This window comes from Ahaetulla prasina, chromosome 1, assembly GCF_028640845.1.
Source record: "Ahaetulla prasina isolate Xishuangbanna chromosome 1, ASM2864084v1, whole genome shotgun sequence".
Classification (NCBI taxonomy): domain Eukaryota; kingdom Metazoa; phylum Chordata; class Lepidosauria; order Squamata; family Colubridae; genus Ahaetulla; species Ahaetulla prasina.
This window is the reverse complement of record NC_080539.1, coordinates 198,601,368-198,613,660: the sequence shown is the minus strand read 5'-3', so window position 1 is coordinate 198,613,660 and position 12,293 is coordinate 198,601,368. Positions and strand designations below refer to the sequence as shown.

Genomic DNA, 12,293 nt, shown 5'->3' with positions numbered 1-12,293 from the left:
CTGCCAGTTACTGCAAATATCAGTTTGGGGAAAAACCTTTCACACTCTTAAAAAAATAAAGCTGTAAATCCTTCTTTCAAGGTTTTAATTCTCCAATTCTGAATTTAAATTAGAGGTTCCTAATTGCAATAAGGATTAGCATTTCTTACAAATTCTAGTAATAAAAACAACTGAAGACCATTCAATTTCCCTAATGAAACTGTTCTAGCATCCTGATCATATTTTTATCATTGATTATGGTAAACTTAAATGTTCTAAATATGCATTGTATTTAGAAATGATGTTATTTATTTCATACAAAAACTATTATCTTACAAATCCAACAAATTAAGAAATCTGAAAGAATTTTTTTCCAAATTCCACAGTAGATGGGTTGAATATAGGAAGTTTTAAATTCAAATCTCACTGTAGCCTTGGTCTTACCAGATAACCTTCATCAAATCAGTGTTTCTCAGCTTCACATATTCACATGGGATTTTTACTCTGATAACTTTATGGAGTTGTTGTAAGGTGTTACTGGTTCTATTTATTTATTTAAAGTATTTTATGCAATCCAAATGGTATACAAAAGCAGTACCCAATTACACAGTACATCTAATATTTCATTTCATTTTTATTATTAAATATAGTCCTCAATTTGATACTTATATAAACCCTCAAGGTATTTAAAAACAATAAATCCAGTAATTAAAACAAGTTAGTCAAATCAACCCAACAGCTATCAAAATTAAAACCAGAATCATTAAGATCAGTTCTAATTTAAAAGAGTGACAAAAGTGATATGACTTCATTACTTTTGTCCTTTAATACTAGGTGAGCGGAGACACACATCTTCTGGGGGAGAACATTGCATCAGCTGATGAAGGAGTCAGACTGCTGACTTCACCTGGGAGATCAGACTCAAATCAACCTTTGGTCTTGAAAATGCATTGGGTCATGTGTTATGTCTCAGCCCAATCTACTTCACCCAGTTAACACTGGGAAAATAAACTGAAGGAAGATTCCCATATAAATCACCTTGAATTTCTGGAGGAAAATGTGATATAGATATGATAAATAAATACACAGTGTAAATGGCATGTGAATTTAATGAGAATTTATTGGAGTGCAGCTAATTAAAACAAGAAGAATGTTCCAAAACAACAGTTCTGTGGCACCCTAAAGACTGCCAATTATTTTTATGACCTAAACTGTCATGGATTATAGTCCACTTCATTAGAGGTTTATCAACAAAAGCATATGCTGTAATTAATTTAGTTAGTCTTTCAGGTTCTGCTGGTTTTGCTGCAACAGATTAACATGGCTATTCTTGTGCAGGATATTCAAATCAAACCAGATGTTTTTTAACAATTAACGAGGTAAATGAAAACTTTATGTGATTGTGGCATTATTTAACTTTCAAGAAAACAAGTGATCAAGGCTTCCTTTAAAAGCAAAAATTAAATATTAGAAGTATTTAAATGTTTTAGGAGACATATAAATCTGTGATAAAGATAGGCTTTCTATACAAACAATTGAATATGGATGACAAACACTCTCAATCCTATTTAAGCTAAAACAAATACTACCATGGATTTAGTAATGTTAAACACAATGGCTCCTACTGAAAACCTCACTATTGATATGTTACTAGTCTAACCCTTCTAAAATAGTTTCATATGACTAAGCTATATGTGATTACAAAATGTTTTTAACCACAAAGCTTTAGCTTCACCATTTTGCAATTACAAATAAAAAACAAGACTGCTTTCTCTCCAGAATCAAACTAAAAGCAAGTCAAATCCTGCCATTAAAAATATATTGCAACATGACACTGATTACAGGCGAAAAATAGAATTTTGTAGGTGTAAGACTGCAATTCTTTGTATAACTCTTTTATTACTTTTAGATGAGAATTTATTTCATAGGTGCTATCAAACATGGAGGAGGAGGAGGAGGAGTAGTTGTTTAATTAGGACAACAATGGAAGAAGACTGTTAATGCAAAGAACTGAAGATTGTTGAATATCTTGTATGTGATTGTGCAGACAGAATTTTTGATAAATAAAGCGGCTGCTTGATTCACTGGAATCTTTAAAAAAGCACTGGCAACAAGAAAATGTCAGAATCACAATAATGAAAAAGCAGTTGAGAACCAAAAGACTCAATGAAGATTCCAAATAAAAATTGATAAACATGTAGCCTATCATAAACTAGATATGACTGATTATAAAGAAAAAAAATGTATGGACAATTCACACAGCAGCAGCTGAAGAGACAACAGTCAATAAGAAAACCTAAGAAGAAATTGGGAAATATAATGTTCTTCAGAGTGGCAAAAAGAAAGTAATGGTGGTATTGTCTATTCACCTGTTCTATTTTGCCCTAAGAAATAAGGTTAGGCTTTTAAAACAAACCCAAACCAGTTTGTAAAACTGACTCAAGTGACTGCATCTGCTTCTTCATTTCAAGTGATTTGGTTCTCTAGTTTATATAAAACAGTCATGATGTGGGTATGGGTGTTCCCCTTTAAGAAATGAATACTGTACATTTTTCCTCCGCAGATAGTAAGAAACAAGGAAAAAGATGTTGGGAGGCATTGGAATTCTGCCATGCTAATTCATTGTTTATTGGTTGTTTTGGGGTTGGGCCAGAATTCCTGAGATTAATGAGACATCTCCGAACTTAGAAGAACTTTCTATTGAATTCAAGAGTCAACCTATTCTCCAAAGCACCTGAGGGCAGGACAAGAAGCAATGAATGGAAACTAATCAAGGAGATAAGCAACCTAGAACTAAGGAAAAATTTCCTGGCAGAACAATTAATAGAATTACTTGCCTCCAGAAGATGCTCCAAGACTGGAGGCTCTTAAGAAGAGACTGGACAACCATTTGTCTGAAATCATAGAGCCGTGATGGCAGGCCTATGGCACACATGCCACAGGTGGCAAGCGGACTGTGCCACATGAACATTGCCATAGCTCAGCTCCGGTGCCCATGTGCCAACTGATTTTCGGCCTTCCGGACCCACCGGAATTCAGGAAACTTCCTAGAAAGCCCCTGGAGCCTGGAGAGAGCAAAAAACAGGCCTACCAGTCCCACCATGCCAAAAGCACCAAAAGCGGGGGGAATGCAGGGGGGTTCGCTTGCGCAGGGGAGGAGGGCACATTGAATGATGGGTGTGGGCATGCACGCACACTCTCCCGCGGTCCCCCCACTTTTGGCACTCAAAGGCAAAAAGGTTAGCCATCACTGATAGAGGGTTTCCTGCCTGAGTAGGGATTGGAGTAAAAGATCTCCAAGATCCCCTTTTGCCGGTATTCTATTCTATTCTAAAATGTGCATATGATTGGGAAGCTAAAGCTGCAAACCCAAATCTTTGCGCTGGGAGATTAATTCCTGGGATATGTTCATGAGGCAATTTGCTCACATTTACACTGCATATTTGACCAAGCTCCATGAAGCCAGTTCCTAATCAAGTCTACCTTTCAAGTAATTTTCACCTCCAGATCCTCAGCAGATTTAAATTATGATGAACAAAAGTTTTCAATATTCTTTGCTATAAGCAAAGGAAAATCTTCAGCATAAATGAATTTTAATAGATGTTTCTAATTCAAGCTGCGTTCCTCAAACCATTTCCTTAAATTTTTTTGTGTCCTGCTAAAGAAATTGAGACCAAGTCATAAACCAATTTGGTTTGTGAATTTGGATTTAAATGTTTTCTGCTGTATGGAAGGTATTTAATCAAATTCTTATGCACGTAACTGGGGGATGAGGTTTTCATGATGAAACAACATGAACAGCATAGTCAATCTTACGGTTTTGCACCATTTCTCCATACCTCCTAATATTCCCTCATTATACTATATAATTTTTTTGTGTGATGCTTATATATATTGTTGTGACAAATAAATAAATAAATAAAAATTTCAAAAAAGATATATTCTCAAAAGTAAAGAACTGAATTTAAAGAACTGGACTGAGTCTGCTATCAAAAACATTTTAAAAGAGAAGCTTCAAGTTTCTTTCTTTTGTTACCTAAGTGGTTTCAGGTTTATCTTCCACAACCTCAATTACTATTTTTACATTTTCAAACTATTTGCTATTATTTTGAATGTCATCTCTTAGGTATTTATGATGGAGTGGAGTCTTATTCAGTTAGTTGAGGCAGAAGAACTGCATAAAACTCAGAGAATAAAGACATTTTTTCAGGCCATCATGCAATGTGAATTTCGGGCTTTCCAAAAGTTATTTCAGAAAGGCCGTAGCAGCTGTATATGCGGAAAATCCCTTTATAAAAATAAAAAAGTTAATTTCGACCCCAGCTGTATGAGACCCAGGCATCCAGATCCAGGTTTCTCTCGCTCTCACTCTCTCGGCGTCTTTATATATATATATAAAGATTCCTTCTGATTTTTGCCTACCACAGATTAACACGGTTCTCCTCCTCCACTCTCCGCGCGTATACGCGTCCCTTTCTTCCATTCAAGAGTCTGAAAGTTTCTTTCAACTTTTCTGCGGAAGAATCCACCATTACAGAATCCGCCCCCGATTCCTCCCCTCCCCTTTAGAGGCTTTTATCTTTCTGTCCAATCCTCAACAGAGGTAGGGAAGCAACAGATTATGCAATTGGTAGAAGCTTGAGTTCTATAGCCCGCCCACTGTTTGGTTTGTGAATGGGGCGAAGGGGTGGAGTTCCATGGAATACCAGATTTACACATACAAGAATATATATATATATATATTCAAAGTGCAGGGACGTCTTTTTTTCCCTCCTTTATTTTTTTTTTAGGGTGGATGTTGCTTGTTCCAACGGCATCTAGTTTCTCCTGTTGCTGCTGGAGAGATAGATTTCACCTTCCATGCATAAGGGCGCCGACGGGATATCGGACTACCCATGTTTCTGTTTAAAGGTTTAGCCCACTGCTGGTAAAAGAGATAATGGAGTGATTGGATTTTTTTTTAACAACAACAACAAAAAAGCCCACAATCAACTCCTCAATTAAAGCAACGCCTGAAACGGAGAAGTCACAGTAAGCCAAATTCTTGGATTCCCGAACTTTTGAGGGGTTGTACAGCCAGCTGGGAAGCGGAGCCAGTTACTGCGGTCGAACTTGTGAACGATCCTCCCACCCGCCCACCGCCTCCTCCGTTCCAAGATTGCTTCGTGGCCGATCGAAGGAAAAACACGACGTTGTTAGGCGCCGTCAAGCTCTCTTCTCTCTCCGGTGGAAGAAAATAACATCGGAGGAGCGTTTCGCCTTGCAACCCCAGCAAAGAATTACCATCCAGCCCTTGGCGAGCGATCAACGAGAGAGCCGGTTTGGCGAGCGATCCGCCTCTTTCACCTCCTCCACCCGAGAGCAAGACGGCTGGAAGAGCGAAGCCAGCCTTGTGCCGCCGCCGCCGCGTAAGCCTTTTGGCCGCTGGCCCTCTCAGGGGTCTGGGCTGGGCGCCGCCGATGCTTTGAGACTCCAGCGCCTCTGGGGCTGCGAAGACCCGCTTCCCGCCGCTTGCTCCCTGCCGGCCGCCCTCGTTCCTTCCCTTGCCGCTGCCTTGGATCATGGATCGAGGACCGAGAGCGACGAGAACGGCCCCTGCTTCCTTGGGCCTGGCCGTCTTCCTGGGCGTCCTGTGCGGGATTCCCTGGGGCTCCGGCGCCCAATCTTACCATGGGGAGAAAGGGATTTCTGTCCCGGACCACGGCTTCTGTCAGCCCATTTCGATCCCTCTCTGCACGGACATCGCCTACAACCAGACCATCCTGCCCAACCTCCTGGGGCACACCAACCAAGAAGACGCCGGGCTGGAAGTCCATCAGTTCTACCCGCTGGTGAAAGTGCAGTGCTCGCCGGAGCTGCGCTTCTTCCTTTGCTCCATGTACGCTCCCGTCTGCACCGTCTTGGAACAGGCCATCCCACCCTGCCGATCCCTGTGCGAGCGGGCCCGCCAGGGCTGCGAGGCCCTGATGAACAAGTTTGGCTTCCAGTGGCCCGAGCGGCTCCGCTGCGAAAACTTCCCCATGCACGGCGCAGGTGAGATCTGCGTGGGGCAGAATACTTCGGACACTTCGGGAGCGGGCGGAGGGAGCCCCGAAAGTTCCACCGTCTTCCCCACCCCGTATCTGCCCCATCCCACTTCTCACCTCCTGCGCCCCACCAACTCTGGCTTCTCCTGCCCACGGCAGCTCAAAGTGCCCCCATACCTGGGCTACCGCTTTTTGGGTGAGAGGGACTGTGGTGCTCCTTGTGAACCAGAACTCCCCAATGGACTGATGTACTTCAAGGAGGCTGAGGTTCACTTTGCCCGTCTGCTGGTAGGCATCTGGTCAATCCTGTGCTGTGCCTCCACCCTCTTCACTGTCCTGACCTACCTGGTGGACATGAGACGCTTCAGCTACCCTGAGCGACCCATCATCTTCCTCTCTGGCTGCTATTTCATGGTGGCAGTAGCCTATGTGGCTGGCTTCCTGCTGGAGGACAAAGTGGTCTGTGTGGAAGGTTTCTCAGAAGATGGCTACCGCACTGTGGTGCAGGGCACCAAGAAAGAAGGGTGCACCATCCTTTTCATGATCCTCTACTTCTTTGGCATGGCCAGCTCCATCTGGTGGGTGATCCTCTCCCTCACCTGGTTCCTTGCTGCTGGCATGAAGTGGGGCCACGAGGCCATTGAGGCCAATTCCCAGTACTTTCACCTGGCTGCCTGGGCCGTGCCTGCCATCAAGACCATCACCATTTTAGCCATGGGACAGGTCGATGGGGATGTGCTCAGTGGAGTCTGTTACGTGGGCATCTACAGTGTAGACGCATTGCGGGGCTTTGTCTTGGCCCCACTCTTTGTCTACCTCTTCATTGGCACCTCCTTCCTCCTGGCTGGCTTTGTGTCCCTCTTCCGTATACGGACCATCATGAAACATGATGGCACCAAAACCGAAAAGCTGGAGAAGCTCATGGTAAGGATTGGCATTTTTAGCGTCCTCTACACAGTGCCTGCCACCATTGTCTTGGCTTGCTACTTCTATGAGCAGGCCTTCCGGGACATGTGGGAGAAAACCTGGCTCCTGCAGAACTGCAAAAGCTATGCCATTGCTTGCCCCACCAATGTTGCCCCAATGAGCCCTGACTTCACTGTCTTTTTGATCAAGTATCTCATGACCATGATTGTGGGCATCACAACTGGCTTCTGGATTTGGACTGGCAAAACTCTCCAATCTTGGAGGCGCTTTTACCACAGACTCAGCACAGGAAGCAAAGGGGAGACTGCTGTATGAGGCTCCCTTGGCTTCTTCTCCCCTTGTATTGCAAGGAACAGGGGCTTGGGCCATTGTTCCTTCAGACTACCTTTGCTTCTCACCAAGAGACCCTCCATCTCTAGACTGTGCTTTGGGGCAGTAAATATCCTCTGAGAATTTGCTTATTCCCTCATCCTGCCTGGCCTTCTCACTTTCTAAATGGCTCTACAGTATCTGTTTAGAGTATCTGGCATAGTGCCAAGAATGGAAGTTTGGGACAAAGAGAGAGAACAGCAAGCTAGCTTTTTTTACCGTGTGATAGGGTGCCAAATCAGACCCCCCTCCCCCAACTCAGAATCTTACTTTACAGTCTTTCTAAAGTTATCCAGGAAAGCTCTGAGAAAGGAGAAAGTGTGTGTGTGTGTGTGTGTGTGTGTGTGTGTGTGTGTGTGTGTGTGTGTGTGTGTGTGTGTGCGCGCGTGTGCATGCGCCCGTGTGCCTGTGTGCATGTTCATTCCTTTTAAAAAGAAATTGCCAAATAAGTCCTACTGGGGGTTCCTCCATATTGTAGCAGTGCAGTCCACTGCAAACCGACTTGGAAGTTTAAAACTCAAACGGATTCAATGGGACTGACTCCCAAGTAAAGGCATGATGGTTTCCAGCTATGCAAACCTGCCTTGGGAGCAAGTTACCTCACACTTAGTTGAGCTTAACTTCTGAATCCTCATTGCATGGGCGGCTTGGCCAGGCTGTAAGGAGAATTCTGCATTCCTGTTTTCAAACTTTTCTTCCTGGCTGATTTGGGCTTTGGCAAAAGAGTCTTGCTGAGATTTTAGGGAGGAGCAATGGGGGGGGAGGAAAGAAATGGGTCTGAAAAAGAAGTGACATGTTGATTTTTGATAGAATGGCTTTAACTCTCTCGTCTTTTGTTAGAGGAGACAAAAGAGAAACAAAAGTGGGTTTCTCTGCAGCAAAGCGTAAGCAGGGGTTTGGTTTTTATGGGGAGACTAACAAAGAATTTGTTGAGGTTCAGCTAGAGCTTCGAGTCATGCAGCTCTTTATTTTCCTTTTGTGAACACAAGGGAGGAAAGGGTTTTCAGGAAACCCGATGTAACTGGAGAAAAGCTAAGGTTGCCTCTCCTCCACCCCACCCCCACCTCTCTTTTTTTCAGAACAACTAACAAAACAGCCCATAATCAAACAAGCCTTTTAAAGCATCTCTAAGGTTTTATTATATTCGCAAGGTTAGAGTTGGTTTCCCTGGCTGATCATCTGTATTGCCCTTTAATTTGTAAATAGGCTGGGGAAGTCCTAGAAACTGAGAAAGAGGAGGAAAAATATTTTGCAGTCCTGGTCCAATCAGGGAGGCGCCTCAGTGCTCCCTTCAATATGTTCTTAAGATTCCCTTGAAACCAGTAGATTCTTCATTGTGGCCTTCATTGGGAATCAGTTTCTTGCAGATGTTTACATGGACTTGAAGTGCTACTACTTCAGAGAGTTTATTCATTAGTGGAGGCATTTAGGAATACAGCCTTAATTCTACAACAAAAAATTGCCTTGATTAAGGCTGAAGTCCTATGCTGATGTACCTGGGCAAAGACCCCATTCTATCCTGCATCCAGTTCAGATTCAAGGATTGAGACTCATCACCCATATAGGCCCCTGGTGGCACCCAATCATTGTTGAAAGTGCTACACAGTCTTAGGAACTTCTATCTAGAAAAGTCCTGTGGAATTCGGTGGAATCTGCTTTCTGATAAGGATTGGCTTTTTCAGCTTAGGGAAATGCTGGAATTGATGTGTCTTGTTCATAAACTATGTGGTTTTGTTTCAAGATTCCCTGCATTCCTTTCTTGAATGATCAGCCTATTAAATATGTCTGAAGTTAAAAGTTTTACATCATTATATATAACATTTCATCGAAGTGTCCACTGTTGGAAATGAATTAATTTCAGAAGCCTTTCTGAAATGCTACATTTCACAAGCTAGCTTTTTGGAAACGTAAGGGGGTTCTATTTAATTTTACCCAATATACTAATTGGAGAACTGGAGGCTTTAAACAAGCCATACTTGGATTTCTCTTTCCTTCTCCAGAATGCACCAATATCTTTTTTTTAATGAATGGATATCTTTACAAAATATTACCACTATTAAGAAATGTAGAATTTGACAAGGAAGGGAGAAAAGAATGTCAGGTATAATACTGGGGAATAAACAGCAAGAAAAATGTTCCAATGATTCATTTGTAATAGCTGATCTTCCTGGTTCTGATATTTTGGTTTCTTTGGGAATTTTTAAAATGAGCATAAGACAAGCTAGAAATGCATAATGTACATTTTGTAAATCTGACATTTCATAAAAAAATATATATGTATTTATGTTTTTACTTAACTTTTTTGTTTTCAAAATTTCCATGTAAGACGCATTTCTTGTATATGTACAAGATATAAAAATAAATGGATTTTTAATATAATTTGTGAAAAGTTGTATTTTAATTTGATATTTTCCCCTGCACTTCATTAAAAGTGTTAAATCTTTATCACACTGAAAGGAAAAAATGTTGGTTAAGGAGCCGTTCCTAGACATATTTATCTTAAATAAATATTTTTGGACTGAATGGGTCTTTTAAATGAATATGTCTAAGACTGGGCAGTGCAACACAGCATGTTCAGACTTGACTGCAAGTGTCTGCTTGAAGGGATTCCAAAGGGATTTCCAAGATGGACTCTTACTGTGATCCAGTATGGTTAGGCAGCCTTGTCCAGTGGCATGAGATTATGAGAATTTAACACACCTGGAAAATTCCAGACCCTAAACAGCTGGATTACAGTATATTTGTTTTAAGCAATAGTTGTTACCACAAAATAGAAATAACTCTTATGAAATCAATAAGGATTGTCTTCAAAGCTAACATTTTCTGGATTCCTAGTGGCTCTTCTGGTATTTATTTAAAGTCTTTGCTGTCCTCTCTTAAGGAAAGTCCAAAGCCCTATCTTAACCAGTCTCCTGTTCCTAAAGCAGCCAATTGAATGCCTCTCAGAAGCCCACAGGCGAATAAGGAGCACAAAAAGCCTTTTCTTATTTGTGGTTTGTTCTCAGCAACTGATAGTAAAAAACATTCCACCTCTCACATTAGGGATAAAGTGGAACCATTGTGATTAGTAGCCACTATTCATAGTATTTCTCATCTCAAAAAATGCAAGATGTCCTAGCTGAGCCCGTCCTCCTCAAAACAGGCCAGGCCACAGAGTAGTAGACTGAAAGAAGGCTTCAGTGTTGGAAGTAAGAAGGACTTTAAGGCAAACCAGTAGTGAGTTCCACTTACCTTCGCTACTGGTTTGGAACTGTGAGACAGAGCACTTCGCTCACGTGTAGCATTTCTACGTATGCACAGAACCTTCTGTGCATGCATAGAGCGTCTGTGATGATGTCTGGGTGGGTGGGCGGAGCCTTCTGCCGCAGCCACTACCGGTTCTCCGAACAGGGGCTATAAACCTACCACTGAGGCAAATATCTCCCAAGGCAACCAGGATGGGGGAGGAAGCGTATATTCGGGATTTGGGAAGACACAAATCTAGACATTGCTTAGCCAGGCTTTCCTAACACCATTAATGAACTTGCAACACAGATAAAAGTCTCCTACCCCTTCAATTCAACAATTGGCTTTTAGGGAAGGTTGCTGAACTGAAAAAGGAAGCCTCAGCTCTTAGCTATCTTATCTTTCCTCACTTCTTCCATGCTTGGTTTCCTTTTCTTTAAGGAAGTTACTAGTGTGTAACTTATTTTCCATTATAAAGAGTAACACATAAGAGTGCTTCAGTCTTTTAGGTCAGGGGTCTCCAACCTTGGCAACTTTAAGCCCCAAATTTTAACTCCCAAAACTCCTCAGCCACCAGGCTTAAAGTTGCCAAGGTTGGGGACCCCTGTTTTAGGTGGTCTGTTGTTTTTTTCCCAGAGAGGTCCTGTTCCAGCTTACAGTTGAGGATAGCAGAAAATGAGACTTGACTTTGCCCCTGCAGAGGCCACTCTGCCATTCTTTGTATGTGTGAAATGCATAGCACTGTTTCCTCACTGTTATTGAGATTTTCTATTACACAATAAAACAATTGCACTTATAATCAATCCAAGGGACTTCACAACTGGATGACAGAGAGGCTTTCTATCCTCTTCATGGTTATTCCTTATTTGTCCCGATAGAAAAGAATATATGTAGCTCAGGGTCGAAGTATGGAATCCTTGGTACTCTCTTGGTTGTTTGCTTGCAAACCTTTCATTACCTGACTAGGTAATATCAGTGCTTGTGAATGTGTGGTTTGCTCCCTGTTTATATACATGCCTGTGTTAGGAAGTGTGGTTTTCTCCTTGGAAAAAATGTCCCCAGGAGTCAATGCTGACTTGAAGATACAAAACAAACAAAAACAATTCAGACACAATATTATTTGTCTTTATATCTTGGATTTTTATCCCACCTTTATTACTTTATAAGTGACACAAGCCAGCAAACATACATAATTAGAATTAGAATTAGAATTCTTTATTAGCCAAGTGTGATTGGACACACAAGGAATTTGTCTTTGGTACATATGCTCTCAGTGTACATAATATTCCTTCCACCTATTTTCCTATAACAACAACCCTGTGAGAAGGGTTGGCCTGAAAGAGATCTTCTGCAGATATCCTGAGTTTTTATATACAGGGAATCGGGTGAAATGCTCCCGGTTTGGACCGGCTCACCTGATCCGGTACTAATGGCGGCTGTTGGTTCGGAGGACAGGTAGCAAAAATCCCTGCCCCTGCCTCTGCTGAGCCGGACCATCAGCAGAGGTTTTTTTTTTCCTACTTTTAAAAGCAGTTTTTCTTCAGCCAAAAACATGCCTTTAAAAGTAAAAACAAAGCCTTTGAGGATTCCGCGGCTCAGCTGAGATCGGCAGAGCCTTTAAACTCTTTTTAAAAACTTTTTAAAAAAAGTTTTAAAAGGCTCCTCTGGTGATCTCACCTGAGTTCCTCATCACAGAACCTTTAAAAACATGTTTTCTACAAGCTCTTCGGCCGAAGAGCTTGTTAAAACAATTATTTTAAGAGGTTC

At 41.9% G+C, this 12,293-nt stretch overlaps 1 protein-coding gene across 1 annotated transcript; it reads left to right on the top strand.

Annotated features, from left to right (window-relative positions):
* The first annotated feature begins 4,704 nt into the window (after positions 1 to 4,704).
* On the top strand, positions 4,705 to 8,385 carry FZD7 (frizzled class receptor 7). Its single transcript, XM_058187237.1, has one exon. It carries the CDS (start codon positions 5,541 to 5,543, stop codon positions 7,245 to 7,247), a length of 1,707 nt encoding a protein of 568 aa, XP_058043220.1. The 5' UTR covers positions 4,705 to 5,540; the 3' UTR covers positions 7,248 to 8,385.
* Positions 8,386 to 12,293: the final 3,908 nt, after the last annotated feature.